Source organism: Littorina saxatilis, linkage group LG11 (genome assembly GCF_037325665.1).
Source record: "Littorina saxatilis isolate snail1 linkage group LG11, US_GU_Lsax_2.0, whole genome shotgun sequence".
Classification (NCBI taxonomy): domain Eukaryota; kingdom Metazoa; phylum Mollusca; class Gastropoda; order Littorinimorpha; family Littorinidae; genus Littorina; species Littorina saxatilis.
This window is the reverse complement of record NC_090255.1, coordinates 35,140,202-35,157,273: the sequence shown is the minus strand read 5'-3', so window position 1 is coordinate 35,157,273 and position 17,072 is coordinate 35,140,202. Positions and strand designations below refer to the sequence as shown.

Here is a 17,072-nt window from a genome sequence, read left to right as displayed (position 1 = left end):
CACACACACACACACACACACACACACACACACACGGAGAGAGATAGGAAACAGCGAGAAAATCAAAATGAGAAACAAAAGTCTGGAATTCGAAGGAGCAGAATCAAAACGTGGCTCAACAATATAGACCTAAAATAAAATGAGAATACTCAAATTTAGAATACTATTCACAAAAATCGATGAACTGCGTAAGACAAACTCACCTTTTTTATGGACCATCCATATCCACTGCGGAATAAAATACCCCACACACAACACAAAACTTAACTCAAAACAGACAAATGGCACCATGAACACTCTTATAATCCACTCGGTGAAGCCTCCACAGAAGAATTCTAGACTTGTGTGTATGCCTGCCTGTATGCCCTGAAAACACTTTCACTCCCTTTTTCCCACAGTTGACAAAGTGAAGAGACAAACTCAGCACACCTTTTGCAGCGCGGCTTTGACTGAGAGAGGCACACATGAAAAGCACAGGTGCTCGACTTTGACTTGCATATTTCGATCTGTCGTGGTGTGATTTTCGCTTTGCTTGTATTTGTATTGGCTCGGGGGTTTGAAGACGATAGAAAGTTGTTTGAGGCGTGCATAGAACAGACGGAGACACAAAATGAAATGTGTAAGTTGGAAAGTGTGTGTGTGAAGGGGGAGGGAGCGGGGGGGGGGGGGGAGGGGGGATGGAGGGGGGGGGGGATATTAGTTTGTTTAGTTATTTCTTGGTGTTGTTGATGTGTTTGGTTTGTTTGTTTGTTTCACATTTGTTGCTCACTTTGCCAAGACAGACGCACACACATGCACACAGACAAGCACAGACAAACAGGCACACCGACATATGCACGGACACACACACAGACACACACGCGCACGAACACAAGCACGCTAGAGACAGCGGTAAACAAAATCCAAATCTAAATGGCTTAAAGGCACTAGTCGTAACCCTAAGAACTGGAAGTAGAATTAAAATAGGTCCCAAAGACATCAACAACAAAAAGTTAGATAACATTTATTTTTAAACAAGTCGCGTAAGGCGAAATTACTACATTTAGTCAAGCTGTGGAACTCACAGAATGAAACTGAACGTTGTCCGCCGCTAGTGCAAAAGTCAGTGAAAGTGACGAGCCTGTTTGGCGCGGTAGCGGTTGCGCTGTGCTTCATAGCACTCTTTACTGTACCCCTCTTCGTTTTAACTTTCTGAGCGTGTTTTTAATCCAAACATATCATATCTATATGTTTTTGGAATCAGGAACCGACAAGGAATAAGATAAAATGGTTTTTAAAACGATTTCGGAAATTTAATTTTAATCATAATTTTTATATTTTTAATTTTCAGAGCTTGTTTTTAATCCGAATATAACATTATATGTTTTTGGAATCAGAACATGATGAAAAATAAAAATAAAAGTAATTTTAGATCGTTTTATAAAAAAATAATTTTAATTACAATTTTCTGATTTTTAATGACCAAAGTCATTAATTAATTTGTAAGCCTCCATGCTGAAATGCAATACCGAAGTCCGGCCTTCGTCGAAGATTGCTTGGCCAAAATTTCAATCAATTTGATTGAAAATTGAGGGTGTGACAGAGCCGCCTCAACTTTTACAAAAAGCCGGATATGACGTCATCAAAGACATTTATCGAAAAAATGAAAAAAAAACCGTCTGGGGATATCATACCCAGGAACGCTCATGTAAAATTTCATAAAGATCGGTCCAGTAGTTTACTCTGAATCGCTCTACACACACACGCACAGACACACACACACACACACACATACACCACGACCCTCGTCTCGATTCCCCCTCTATGTTCTTCTTCTTCTCTTCTTAGTGATAGGTAGCCAACATCAGCAAGGTGATGAATCTGCTACGCTTGGGTGATGGTGGTTCCTGTTAAAACATTTAGTCAAAACTTGACTAAATGTAAAAAGGGATTGAAATCACGTATTTCAGCTTATTACATACATGATATTATAAATAAGGGCTGAACCTCTCTTTGACCCCTCTTCTCCCTCCTATATTTCCCTGCTAAGCATTCCTTGAGCTTGCATAAAAACTATCTTATACATGTAATAATATTATGTCAATTTTATTTTTCTCAGGATTAGTCTTAAAGCATGTTTCCAGTCAAAATGGGCAGGGCTAGGGGTAGTGGAAGCGCATGACGGGATATTCATATTTTTACTCTGGTTAAATTAATTAATACCTTTCCTTCACTTCCAATACACTAGTACACCCAGCAGAGGACACAAAACTATACTCACGCCACACACAAAATGACAGAGCTAAGTAGGATTAAAAGAACGAGAGTACAGTGATCGAGGGGGAGAAAGCATTATGCCCAAGTGCCGATCTTCTCCCACCCGTCTTGGACGTAGACAACTGACAACTATCACTTGACGCTGCACTACCCCGGGTATTTAGAGATCACAGTTCTGTCCACAGTAATCGTTTGTGGGTTGTGTTGTGGGGACGACACATGAGAGAGACATTGTCGTCAAGGCGCGGTCCGTAGACTTTACTCATAGGCGCTGCACTGCCGTTTGTGTGTCAAGAAATGATAGAAAGGTTTCACTGGTTCTTTTGTGGACTTTTTTTTTTGGGGGGGGGGGGGGGTGGGAAGAGGGGGAGGGGGGTTTACTATATTTACCGCTGTCTCAAAATGCTGGAAATAGAATGTTACCTTGTCAGTTAAAATGCAACTTCTTTTTAAGTTGAAGAAAAGGTCCAACAGATTGATTTTTTTCCAGCCTTTAACCGGGCTTGTTGTTTTCTTTCTATTGTTGATCTTTTAGTTTCAGGACGACAAAAAAATTAATACCGCTTCGCGCTACTTGTTTCATATATATTTGTCATTTGATCTTCTTTCCTTCCTTTCTTTTATCGGCAATGCGCGATGACGTACGTAGGTGTTCCCACGCACGCGTGATGCGTCGGCCATCTTGGTAAGCAACACTGCCAGACTTCCGCTTCCTTCAGTCTTTGGCACCGTGTCTTGATCGAAAATGGATAAGCGAAAGGCCAAAGAAAAACTGAAATACATCGAGAAATTGGAACCTGAGCCAAAAGCAAGATACATTGAGAAACTCAAGAGTCTAAACGGGTGCGATCCATACGAATTAGGAGACAAAGAGTGGTCTGTAGATGCCGAGAAACTTCCTCAGTTGACATTCGGCGACATGCTGACGTACCTTGTTGCTTGTGACAGTGAAAATTGCAAAGTTCAGTGGTACCACACGGCATGTGTTGGACTTGATCATTTGCCAGGGAAAGATGATGCTTGGTTTTGTCCGGCTTGCCTTGACATGTCACTTTAGCTTAGTGTAGCTGTCTGGGGGTTTTCTGTCAGTGTCATGCTGTTTGAGGTTATAAGACTGAGTGACTGCATATTTTGAAGTATGTATTTGCCTAACTGTGCAATTCTTGCACACTTACTTGTTGTTTCATTTGTGTGCCAAATCTGAATTCACACACACACACACATTACAGAAAATATGGGTTTTGTTCGAACATATTTGGACAAAAAATAAATCCCTGCGCTTAGAACTGTACCTACACGGAATACGCGCGATATAAGCCTCATATTGATTGAATAACATTAGCTCCTTCCCTTCTTACTTGCTTAAAATATCTGTATCTCCCTGTGTGGTCTGATTTTCTTGGAAAACATTAAATTCGTCTTCGTGACACTTTCACTGCCGTTAGAACTCGCTAAGGGTCCTACTAATTGCCGTCCGGAGCCGTCCGGAACCGTCCGGAGCCGAGAAATTTAGTTCTTCTTTCACACCTTCGAATGTTTAAATGTACCGGCCCACATCTTCTGTCCATACCTTTTGTGGTGGGAGTAAGAATGAATGCATTGGTGAGGGGAACGAACAATGGCACAAGATTGTTAAATGTATTCGCCTTTCCAGCAGCTTGTGTGCCTGTTCTTGTGGAAATGCCCTTCCTGTTTCCAGGAGAGAGAGGAAGGGGGGAGAGAGAGCGAGCGAGAGGGGGGGGGGGGCAGAGAGAGAGGGAGGGGGGCAGAGAGAGAGAGAGGGGGGCAGAGAGAGAGAGAGGGGGAGAAGAGAGAGAGAGAGAGAGAGAGAGAGAGAGAGAGAGAGAGAGAGAGAGAGAGAGAGAGAACACACACACACACACACTCACTCACACACACACATCTTTCTTTCTTTCTTTATTTGGTGTTTAACGTCGTTTTCAACCACGAAGGTTATATTGCGACGAGGAAAGGGGGGAGATGGGATAGAGCCACTTGTCAATTGTTTCTTGTTCACAAAAGCACTAATCAAAAATTTGCTCCAGGGGCTTGCAACGTAGTACAATATATTACCTTACTGGGAGAATGCAAGTTTCCAGTACAAAGGACTTAACATTTCTTGACAAAAATCTTTACAAAAATTGACTATATTCTATACAAGAAACACTTAACAAGGGTAAAAGGAGAAACAGAATCCGTTAGTCGCCTCTTACGACATGCTGGGGAGCATCGGGTAAATTCTTCCCCCTAACCCGCGGGGGGGTCACACACACATCAAGAACCACCAAACATTTTCAGTGTTTATTTCAAACAATGAAGGACAACAATTGCACTTTTCAGATTGAGTAGGTCCGGATAAAATATCATTCAACCTCAATGTCATTACTTGATTAAAACAAAATACACACCTGTGAAACAAATCACATTTGAACACAAACAGCACAGCACAAACCAAGAAATCAAGTGATACAAACACATTTGTGACCCTCCACGACGAAGTGAGTCGCATGTCACATTTTCATGATTTTCATATTTTTACATTTTCCCACAGAGTTTTGTATGCTCTATCTAGCGGTGAAAACCGTTTTAGAAAAGAGCGAAAACTGATTGAGTTATAAGCCTGTGACTAAGGTGACCCACACACTGTTACCAGACACTCCCCGGACTTATATGAAGCCTATTATATGAAGCCTAGCGGAGAACCGTGCGAGGTGACACGCGACTCATTTCGTGGTGGAGGGTCACATTTGTTTATCACTCATAAGTGATTTATCACCCTGATCCTTCATTCATTTTGGTCCTCAAAAATATGCTCTCAAATAGAATTTAATTTAACATCCAACTTTTTGAATTATGAAATTATACACACAATCACCTGTGTTTCAGCTAATACACATTAACAAAATCCTTAAAAGTCAAGCAGCAGCCAGATAACTATGCACAACATATACTCAAAATTTCAAGATCCTCAAAATATTTGCAGGTATCATATTTCGAGCAACAAAAGCAAGAGGTAAGCATTATATATTCTGCCTTAAGAGAAATTGATAGCAAATATACTGTTTTTCGTACTGAACATTGCAATAATGTTACATTAAAATAAATACCAATTATGTAATATTCTTCTTCTTCTTCTGCGTTCATGGGCTGAAACTACCACGTACACTTGTGTTTTTTGCACGAGTGGGGGTTTACGTGTATGACCGTTTTTACCCCGCCATTTAGGCAGCCATACACCACTTTCGGGGAAGCATGCTGGGTATTTTCGTGTTTCTATAACCCACCGAACTCTGACATGGATTACAGGATCTTTTCCGTGCGCCTTGGTCTTGTGCTTGCGTGTACACACGAAGGGGGATAAGGCACTAGCAGGTCAGCACATAAGTTGACCTGGGAGATCGGAAAAATCTCCACCCTTAACCCACCAGGCAGCTGTGGCCGGGATTCAAACTCACGACCTTCCGATTAGGAGGCTGACGTCTTACCACTGCGCCCGTCAGTGTAATATTTAATAGCATCCTTCTTGCATACACTGTTCACTGCCACAGACCTGTCCAGGCTATGGAATAAGACCATTCCTTCACTTGGACATATACCAAAAATCAAACACCCTGATTACTTGCTGTGGTGAGTTCAGAATTTTTTTTATGACCAAAATTTCAATCTATTTGATAAAAAATTGAGGGCGTGACAGTGCCGCCTTGAGTTTCACTAAAAGCAGGATATTACATCATTAAAGACATTTATCAAAAAAAGGAAAAAATGATCTGGGGAAGAATGGAAATTTTTTTATGGGAAGTTTCAAGAAGACTGGTACAGAAGTTTTCTCGCAATTGATCTACACAGGACATACACCAGGACCCTTGTCTCAATTCCCAACCTATGTTAAAACATTTAGTCAAAACTTGACTAAATGCAAAACAGGAATGATTTCTTTTGAGCTTTCTAAAACAGCACACACTAACATGCTCCCATTTACAAACTTTTTGCGTACCAGACACACAGACAAATAAATATGCATGGCAAGGTGAATACATGATTTTCAAAATAAACCAGCCATGTCATTTTTTTTCAAGTCATGGAATGAACAGAAATAAAATGTGCAGATCAATTATTTTACTACAATCCTACTCACTCACATACACTGAAGCTGTTCAGGTAATGTCAAAATGCCCTAAAATTTCAATAGGTGTTCTCATCCGAAAGAAAAAAACACTTTTTGTTGAAGGATGTTCATTCTTTTTAGATTTGTAATAATAATGGAGCATCAGTAATAATTAATGCAAGACCATTGTCTTTCATGTTCTAGTTATTTCAAAATTATTTTTTCTTAGGGATGTACGTATCATTCATTAGTTAGGTTATGGTGCCTTCTTGTTTATGAAGGCATTATATTTGGTTCAGTCTTCTTCTTCTGCGTTCGTGGGCTGAAACTCCCATGTACACTCGTGTTTTTTGCACGAGTGGAATTTTACGTGTATGACCGTTTTTTACCCCGCCATTTAGGCAGCCATACGCCGTTTTCGGAGGAAGCATGCTGGGTATTTTCGTGTTTCTATAACCCACCGAACTCTGACATGGATTACAGGATCTTTGTCGTGCGCACTTGGTCTTGTGCTTGCGTGTACACACGGGGGTGTTCGGACACCGAGGAGAGTCTGCACACAAAGTTGACTCTGAGAAATAAATCTCTCGCCGAACGTGGGGACGAACTCACGCTGACAGCGGCCAACTGGATACAAATCCAGCGCGCTACCGACTGAGCTACATCCCCGCCCCATTTGGTTCAGTGATTTGTATATATTTTTCTTCATGACCCTTAGAATATTATGATAGTCAAAACACAAACCACACAACAGCAACACAAAAGAAAAAAGCACCAAAAATATTAATGTTTTACCTCCACCTTGGATTTTCATAACATATGAAGTCAAACTAAACACACATGAAAGTTACGGCAACACTTTTATCACAGTTATAAAATGAAAACAAAAATCAACAAACAAAAATGCAGTTATTCTGCCTTCTGTTAAAAATGAATATATGGATATGTCATAAAAGTGTCACATCCTCCACCATATCATGAAGTTAAAACAAGTTGAGATTTCTTTAAAAAAAAAAAAAAAATTAAAAAAACCCACACACACAGAAAAAAAAGTACACCCATAAATCAAGTGCTCATTGCATCAAATATTACCACAATGAACAAACAAAACAAATAAAAAAAACAGGCTTAAGTTTAAAAACACATGCAATGAAACTGAACAATTCATCAAGGTTTATACACATATATCTGCTACAGTAGAAACAGTCTGAAACCCCCTTTTAAGACACCCCCCCCCCCACACACACACACACACACACTCAATTTAAGACTCACTCCCTTTTAAGACCCTGTTTTCTCAAATTTTCTGTACATAACCTTTCTAATTCTACCCCCAATTTCTCAAATTATTTAAGATCTAAATAGGGGAGTTCCACTGTACACATATTTGAACCTGTGCAAACCCTAAATCCAAAACATTTCTCTTACTACCATCGTTGAAGAAGTACATGTAATAACGAAAGCTAAGTGATTGTCTTTCATGATTATAATGTACAGTCGAACCCACTTAAAACGAACACGCTAGTTACGAATTTTGACTTATAACGTATTAGTTTTAAGTTCCCAACTGAATACCTCATTCTTCATGCTTAAAAAAAATGCTTGAAACGAATTCTTTGTAACGAATTTATGCTTATAACGAGCACTTTTTGGATTCCCAAGCATGCATAATGTCTGTAATTTACTCACGCTTATGGCGAAATCTTTAAACTCGTCCAGAGATCGACATATCATATCATTTGCATAACGAACCCCTCTTTTAACAAACACGTTTTCATCGCCCCAGAGCCGCTTTGTCTCTAAAAGTCACAAGGCTACAAGGATCTGCGTGTGAGGCGAGGTCAAAGGCAGGTCCATTGTGATGGCTGGGTTGCCTTCTTTATAGACACTGACCTTCTTCCCAGGGGTCATTGACCCAGTTTTAGCTATGAGAGGTAGTTCCCCTTTCATATGAGAGAGGAAACACTTCCTGCACCCGGGTCAGTGACCGAGTTTAACCTATGGGGAGTTTAATCTACGGGGCGGTCTCTTTGAAGTTTGATGTCTTGAGAGGAAACTTGGCCAGGGTAGTACATGCACCAGAACTGGTGGACACCATGAAATCGGAGATTGATCAGAATGTGCATGTACATGCTTTTACACGACTTTTTAAATTTTACTTCTAAAATTGTGACAGTAAAAAAATCAATCAATTCTCTTAATGCGAATTTCGGTTAAGACGAACTTATTTCCCGATCCCCAGTGATTCGTCTTAAGCGAGTTCGACTGTGTGTTGTGTATCTTGTTTCTTCACTGTAAAGACTGATAAATCAAGGCTATAGTGAAAGTTTTGTTTTGTCCAGTGTACGCATGCAACCTTCTATAATTTATGTTGTGTATCTTGTTTCTTCACTGTAAAGACTGATAACTCAAGGCTATAGTGAAAGTTTTGTTTTGTCCAGTGTATGCATGCAACCTTCTATAATGTATGTTGTGTATCTTGTTTCTTCACTGTAAAGACTGATAAATCAAGGCTATAGTGAATGTTTTGTTTTGTCCAGTGTACGCATGCAACCTTCTATAATGTATGTTGTGTATCTTGTTTCTTCACTGTAAAGACTGATAAATCAAGGCTATAGTGAAAGTTTTGTTTTGTCCAGTGTACGCATGCAACCTTCTATAATGTATGTTGTGTATCTTGTTTCTTCACTGTAAAGACTGATAAATCAAGGCTATAGTGAAAGTTTTGTTTTGTCCAGTGTACGCATGCAACCTTCTATAATGTATGTTGTGTATCTTGTTTCTTCACTGTAAAGACTGATAAATCAAGGCTATAGTGAAAGTTTTGTTTTGTCCAGTGTACGCATGCAACCTTCTATAATGTATGTTGTGTATCTTGTTTCTTCACTGTAAAGACTGATAAATATAAAATTTCAAAAATAAATTTTGATTTAATTAATATACTTACCAACTCACATAGATAGCATTAACTTCAGTTAAAGTGCTAGGACACTGAACTACGCTTCACCCCAAAGGGGAAGCAACCCCCTAAAAAAGAACGGCATTGACCTATAACCCAAGCTATACAAGAGTCGAGGTCATACCGTCACGTGACCTATCACGCGTGACTCGACCGCCGCCTATGTTAGAAACTCACTCCTACTGAAGTGATCTGTTCATTTTTAGGGAAACCCTAAGCAATAACTTCGTTTTGTGATAAGACATGGAAGCACTCTTACATGGCAACGTGGGGAAATAACTCTGAAACAAAAACCGTATGCCATATAAGGCATGGTCCTTGGTGATTATTTACACTACCGGTGTACTGCGCCTGCGCAGGATGTATACCGGTGAAACTCATTCCGTATTGAAACATATAACCCCTTAAAAAATTTGCGGGGCAGGCTGGGAGGGAATCCAATATGTGAGTTGGTAAGTATATTAATTAAATCAAAATTTATTTTTGAAATTTTATATTAAATTACATATTCTTACGCAACTCACATAGATAGCAGATTGCTAATTTAGGTGGTGGGCAAATGAACTCATAGTTAACATCTTGCAAGTATCTGGCCTGTAGCTACAATAGCTGGCAAACCGAAATTACTGTTCTGCCGAGCACCAGATACGTTCCCAGGAACACATAAAAAGACATCTTCTGCAGAAGATGTCTAGTAGATGTGTATTAAAACAGCGGGTACTTAAAATACCCCGCCGATAGAAAACTCATGACTACGTCCTTGAACGGTCAATAAGCTGCATTCATATTTCATGACTTATGTAAGTCTCTCAGACTTGAGAACAGATAAAGAAGAGGCCTATACACTCTGACCTCTTGAGCCCGTGCTGCCTGAAAAGGGAGGACTGACTGGCCCCCCCCCCTTTTCCCTGCCACCACTGTAGGCATGCCTAATCAATGTGGCAGTCCATTTAGCTAAAAGTTGACTTCACTAAATCATTGCCTCTAGAAGTGTTGATGGAAATAAACAAAAGCCTTTGTTCTGGTGATCTAAACAGATCAGTTTGTTTGTTTATTTGTTGCTTAACGTCCAGCCGACTACGCAGAGCCATATCAGGACGAGGAAGGAGGGGATGAAGGGGGCCACTAGTCAAGCGAGTCAGAAATATATTTAAACTCGAAATGTACAAAAGGTTAAATATGGCTCTAGCAGAGCCAAAATATTGCAAATTGGTAGAATTGTATTATCGGATCTGATTACTCCTGTTTCTGCTTATTTGTCAGAAATTTTGAATTAAACCTAAGCGCTATAGATCAGTCTTTCTCCAAAGAGATGTCTAAAGCAAAAACCAGACAGAAAATGCACTTACTCGCACTTCTCTCAGAAGCTACTAGAGTAAGTATGACGGCTTCCCGTATTTAGAATAACAAGGCTAATTTGTCAAGGATTAAACAATCCGAACTCAAAAACTCCGAAACTGGGAGCGAATCCCAAGCCTGGACTGGAGATTTGCTTTCAGCAAACCAAAGGGAGGTTCCCTTAATCACGCTGGCTAAAAAGAACCCAAGTGAAAAAATTTTGCGACCTAGCTGTGTCAGTGCAACTGATATCGCATAAAGTCTTAATTCAGAGACGTGGGCGAAAATTCAGAAAGCCAGGATAGGTGGTTCGCCACCCACATTGAACAGAGAGAAGTGGAGTTCTTTCCGTTAATAGTACGCCAATTGTTCCAAGCCAGTCAAAGTGACACAAAAACGAAGACGCTGAACCCCTATGAAATCTCTAGACCAAATCCAGAGTTGAGGCAGAAGCCCCTGAGCGTCTCAATGATTCCCGTACAGTAGACACCCGTGTGGCTCGAGTGTAAAAAAACCAAAAACGGCGCCCTCTTGCCAGCCTAAAGGACTGGCAACCAAGATTGAGTGGGCCCATAATGTGCGACCAACAGGCCGCTCAAAGTAAAATTGAGAGTATTATCCGGGAACGGGGAGACGAACATTTAGCAGAAGGTGATAGTACCGAGAGGCAAAACTTCTACCAGCGGCTTCTCCAAATTCACCAGAAGGAGTAGAAGCGTGTAGCGAGATAGAGTCCAATCCAAGTGGACATTCCTGGCCGGCTGACTAGAGTCTGCCAAGACCTAGAGCCTCTCAGAAAGGTACCTCCCTGCTAATAAGATTTCGTGGTGGTAAAAGCCACATCAAAACCTCGCATGCTCGCTGTGGCAGTGATAGGGAGCGAGATGCCACCCCCTGCTTATAGATAAAAGACCACTGTGGTGTTGTCTGATTGAATCAACACATGTTATCCCCTGACAAGGGGAAAGAATTCCACAAGAGACAGAACTGCTTCCCTGGTGGAGAGAGAACCAACGGGAACGCCCTGTATGAGCAGTGGTGTGAGAATCCAAAGATTGGTTGTGTCTGTGAACCAGTCAAGAAAAGACACTAACATGTTCCGGCTCTTCATTTGATTGCTTAGAAAACGAAACCAGAGCCCCGAAGATCTGAATTAAATAAAAAGTAGCCACTTCCGATCTATTTTGTATATCCGAAGGTGGAAGTAAACATAGGCACGATCTATATAAGTGACCCAACAGGAAGGGCCCCAGTGCCTCCCTCAATAAAGTGAGAGTCCTAATCGCCCCTCCAGCCGCTGTGGGAAAACACAGAGGCAGAGAGAAGAGTGGCCGAACGCTAATACTCCAGTTGACAAGTGCCAAGAGTATGCAAGAAAGCGTGCTATTGTTTGCCCACTGAACCCTACCGCTAAATCGCCTCGAGGAGATAAAGTGGTGGGTATTAACTTTTGGCACCGTGCCACGCCGAGAAGAAGATAATAAACCAAAGCTGAGAAAGGCCAGCTTAGCGCTTTTCTCTGATAAGAAAAGCCGAGGCCTGCCGTGGGCTTTTCCTTTTGCTGTGAGATTCTCTCTGTTAAAGAGCCCGCGTGCAAAGAGGAGGATTCGCAAAGAAAACCCTCGAGCAAGGAAGAGATTTAAGTCTCACCGACAGAACAATACTGTCGGCCGAGGCCTTTTCCCAGACGAACAGCGAAGCTAAACCCTTTGAATATGTGTGCCGACAGAACACAAAGGCATCCCGTGAGTACGAAACCGCACAAGGGAAAGAACGAATCAAAGTCTTGTACCAAGACGATAATAGAAAGAAGTGCGGCCACGATCTTCCACAGCCAGGAGATCATTGTTCTTGACAACAGACAGTTTCTCCTTGCTATGAACCTAAAGATGTATGATCGACAAGTACGGTGCAACCGGAAGCGGTTCCGTAGTACGAAGAAAAGAATAAACTAAGTTCTTAGGCTTGGTGTAACCTAGGCCTACGGATATCGCTCAGCGAGTGAAGCGTTACTTGAGCGGGTGACGCAAGCGAAAGCAACGCCGCATCGCTGCCCACAAAGGAAGTGATAGAAAAGAAGAAACATATGAGAAAACTTCCTCAAGTTCAAATTCTAGAGCCAGACAAGAAAGCGTCCCTGCGTGTGTAAACCGCATGTGCGTACAACCGTGCCGCGACTGACATTTGTCCGGCTGAAACCTTAGCCAAAGAGGCCAGGAGTATGAGGACGTCTTTCACGCTAGAGTCGTTTCGAAAATCGAAAGGATTCAACGACCCCGCGACCGACCGCGAAAGAGATCGAAGAAGTGTCTCTGAAAGAGACGCAAGTTCCAACGAGTATCTTCCCGTTTCATCCAAACCAAGTAATGCGCCTTCAGAGTAAGCACAATGTTTTGTCCAAACTATAGACATCTTCCCTGAGATTAGCCAACTCCGGAGTGACCGGAAGCGGTGCACTCGGCAAAGCGTAAGTCTCAAAAAGACTGTGATGACGACGGGAGAGAGCAAACTTGCGTGAATGAAACGAAGTGCTCGCTTCCGTAACTGGTCTGAGGCAAACCATGGCTGAGCAGCATCAGGAACCTGACCGTGTGCAGCCAGTAAAGGCACAGTATCCACAGGCAAGCTATTCTCAGAACCCGAAGTTCTAGCCAGCACCTTGGAAAGTTCGTAAGCAACAGAAGGAGACTCGCTAAAACGATATCCCTGAACTTCCGTTAAACGGCAGGGCGGAAATCACCCACCACTGAGGGTGGTGGTGCCGCAGAGCTTGCCATAGCTGTCACCCCTTCAGCGAAGTACTTGGCAGACACCTGAGCTGCAGTAACCATCGCTGGTTAAAGTTTGAGTGACAACTTGACATCAACTTCCTCCTCAGAAACTGAGTGAGAATCGTCGAACTCCGAATCTGCTGAGGCTGGACCGTGAAATTCGCTGTGACAAGCTGCGTCACTAAAACGATCCACCACAGGCGAGGCTGATTGCAAAACGGAAAAACCGTGCAAAGCCTGCCCGAAAGCAGCTTCCTGCCCAAAAGGAGGAAGTTGAGACATGTACACATTCACCGAGACATAAAAGTCTGCCCGTGAGTACATCTGTCTCGTTGTCCGGTGTCGACCCCCCGTGAGTTCCGCCTCTTAAAAAGAGCGATAGCCTCCGGGAGAGTCGAACTTTCACTCCCCAGCCTCAGCGGGGGAGCTACTAGTTCCGGCCCAACTTGTTGTCCGGTGTTGACCCCCCGTGAGTTCCGCCTCTTAAAAAAGAGCGATAGCCTCCGGGAAAGTCAAACTTTCACCCCCCAGCCGCGGCGGGGGGGCTACTAGTTCCGGCCCAACTGGAACACTTTCACCAGAGAACCTGGCTACCGGTGAACCTGACTAACCTGTAGAGCGTGAACGCTCCTCGTATGAAGTAAACACACTCCTCTGCGTGCACGTCAGCCGAAGAGACTGTGCATGAAGGCGGAACCTCGATGCGTGACAACAAACTGCGTCGCCCACTCCCGCCGGGAGCGAGCGCAAACTCGACGAATGGCAACATGTTATACATTTGGGTCGAAAACATCTCAAAAAAGGGAAGCAAACTATCTTTAACACAAGTAATCTCTTTCCCACTGCGTTTGCCTTGGCTGAAGTAACCTAAATTTAACCTGCTTCAGCACTGGCATGATTGGATTCATAGGGTCCAAAATTTAACAGACATTCTTTCTTTCTTCTTTATATGTTGTTTAACGTCGTTTTCAACCATACAAGGTTATTTAACAGACGCAAAAGTTAGAGAAGCTGGGTCAAGAACGGAAATGGTAGTGCCTTTGCCTTTCTCTTTATGCGAAACGTAAAAGGAGAAACCTCAGCAGCTACTGACTAGTCTGTGGTTTCTAATTCTCCTTGTCAGCCATTGCTGACAAAAACCAGTCTGAGTTATGATATTGATAAACAACAATCAGACCGAACAACGGAGAAAGAAAGAAACGCAAGCAAAAGCAAATAAATTAGAACGAGCTCACCCAAACTTGTGCATGAGAAGCAGGGACCTGTAGACGGGGTGAAACACTGTCCAGAAGACAGTAGGCTAAAAGCCTGCAGCGTAGTGTGAAAAGCGTCCGAGCTACTTGGTGGCTGAAGTAGGAGTGAGTTTCTAACATAGGCGGCGGTCGAGTCACGCGTGATAGGTCACGTGACGGTATGACCTCGACTCTTGTATAGCTTGGGTTATAGGTCAATGCCGTTCTTTTTTAGGGGGTTGCTTCCCCTTTGGGGTGAAGCGTAGTTCAGTGTCCTAGCACTTTAACTGAAGTTAATGCTATCTATGTGAGTTGCGTAAGAATATGTAATTTAATCAAGGCTATAGTGAATGTTTTGTTTTGTCCAGTGTACGCATGCAACCTTCTATAATGTATGTTGTGTATCTTGTTTCTTCACTGTAAAGACTGATAAATCAAGGCTATAGTGAATGTTTTGTTTTGTCCAGTGTACGCATGCAACCTTCTATAATTTACCTTTCTTGGATTTTGATTCTGCGAAACCCTGTCACTAGAGCAGAAAAACTAAACATGAACCCAATGTTTGATGTCAGACTCATACCCTGTCTGATAAAACCACAATGAAGGCATATAACAGCAATAATTCTGGATGCCACTTATATGTTGATCATAAAAAGGTTCCAAGCGGCGTAAAATTCCTGAAAAATTCCTGATAAAGATGTAAACAATCAAACTAAACCCTGTCCTGAAAATGATGCTAGAAATCCCCTTGTACCCACTTTGCATTGTTTCTTCAGACACAACCCTGGATTAAAACGCACAATGCCCGGCCAAACCCCTAACATTATGAGTCAATGGGGTGTTGCAGGTAGCTCTGTCTCCTCCTTGGGGATGAAGCTACCAGGGGAAGGGATTGTGTTGGAGGTGCGGGTAGAGGGATAGCCCTCCCGGTGCTCCCCCTTGGACCTCCCTAGTCTAGGACCCTGGGTCTTCGCGAGGTGGCCTTTGTGGCGTAATCCCTCCGGACTAGCATAACGTTTCCCTATCCCAAGACCGACCGTGCGTGGTCTATGACCACATCCTCTACGAGGTGACCCTATCAACTAGGCAGCGCAAGCCCCTAGGCGAAACACGGCGGATCTAGAGGAGAGAACCTCGATAAACTGAGCTGCCATGAAGACGGAGCATGTTGGCTGAGGACAGCGGGCAGACCTCCTGTGCCGACACCCATCTACAGGAGAAAACCAGGCATGCACGCATCAAACCCAACATGGCCATGAGTCAATAACTCATTTCAAAATAACCCTCAATTTTGTTCCTGTGCTTTAGACTAAAAAAAAACCACTACTACCAGAGCACCATGAAATCCTCCATTTCTCTACTCCAAGCCTAAAAAAGTCTGTTCTTCTCAAGCTGACAAGGTCAAATTCACCTGAAGGTCACCTTCACTGAAGGTCATAACCTTAACCCATCACAGATCAATCCTATATTTTAACCCTATTCCGCTGATCAAGCTGTGAAGGTCAAGTTCACCTGGGGGTTAACTTCATTCAAGGTCATGACCTTGACTCATCCTAGCTCGATCCTCAGCATGTCTTGCTGTAGCTGATGTCGCTCCAACTGCCTCATGTCTGGAGAGGATGCTGGTCGCCGCGGTGGAGCGGCCGCAGGTAAGATGTGAGGCAAGCTTGGAGCGTGACTGACAGCGTCTGCCACAACCACACTGCACAGCTGATTCACGCAAACCCTGAGCCGAAAAACAGACAGGGATGAGAAATGTGTACGGTTGCGTAAACAAGAAAAAGTTTGTTCGGCCTGTTAGTCCGTTAAGTTTGGGTTTTTTCTTGTCACATGCAGGTGCTACAGCAAAATAAGCATTTAATTCTCACTTTTGGCAAAGTTTATCTGTAGGCCTGACACAAAAATCAAGTCAAAAATCTTCTGCTTTCATGGGCTGCTAACTCCCACATACACTTAATTTAGGGACGAGTGGGCTTTTACGTGTATGACCCCCCTCTCCCCCACCCCCCCTCCTGCCATTGATGCAGTCATACTCCGATTCTGGTTGTACAGAAATTATGCATTTTTGCTCATTTGTAATGTGAAGGCATACTCACAAAAAAGCAAAGTCAGCCGTCAGCACTGTGTTGAAGATTAGCAGGGACAGCAATGAGCCACAGATCTGTTCAGGTAAGGGTAGAGTTGTTAGCAAGAACATCACAGAACAAAACAAAAGATCCAAGAAAAAAAGTGAAGTAATCAAACATTAGTGCTCTGCCTCATAGACTCTCAAAATAAAAGAGCAAAACAAAAATGTACCTGCATGCACCTTTAGGTGAAGGATATATATGCCTGGTGTGATGAACTTTACCCACACATTAGCTGCCCTAAAAGCACAAGCATATCTGAATTTGCAAACTCACTAATTATCT

The 17,072-nt window shown here is 42.7% G+C and overlaps 2 protein-coding genes across 3 annotated transcripts in view; both read right to left on the bottom strand.

Annotated features, from left to right (window-relative positions):
• The window catches only part of LOC138980349 (uncharacterized), a 133,522-nt gene extending 133,083 nt beyond the window's left edge, over positions 1-439 (bottom strand). The window contains exon 1 of one of the 2 annotated variants that reach the window (XM_070353217.1): positions 204-439. The gene's annotated coding sequence lies outside the window, so the exon portion shown is untranslated. The remainder of the gene's footprint in view (positions 1-203) is intronic. The other variant, XM_070353218.1, reaches the window with a different exon arrangement.
• A 4,104-nt stretch (positions 440-4,543) lies between these two features.
• Positions 4,544-17,072, bottom strand: part of LOC138980353 (UDP-N-acetylglucosamine transporter TMEM241 homolog) — a 31,489-nt gene continuing 18,960 nt past the window's right edge. Inside the window, exons 14-15 of the mRNA XM_070353222.1 lie at positions 16,758-16,822; positions 4,544-16,387 (exon numbers count right to left, since the gene is read on the bottom strand). Of these exons, the coding sequence (XP_070209323.1) occupies positions 16,210-16,387; positions 16,758-16,822 (243 nt within the window). The 3' untranslated portion in view covers positions 4,544-16,209. The remainder of the gene's footprint in view (positions 16,388-16,757; positions 16,823-17,072) is intronic.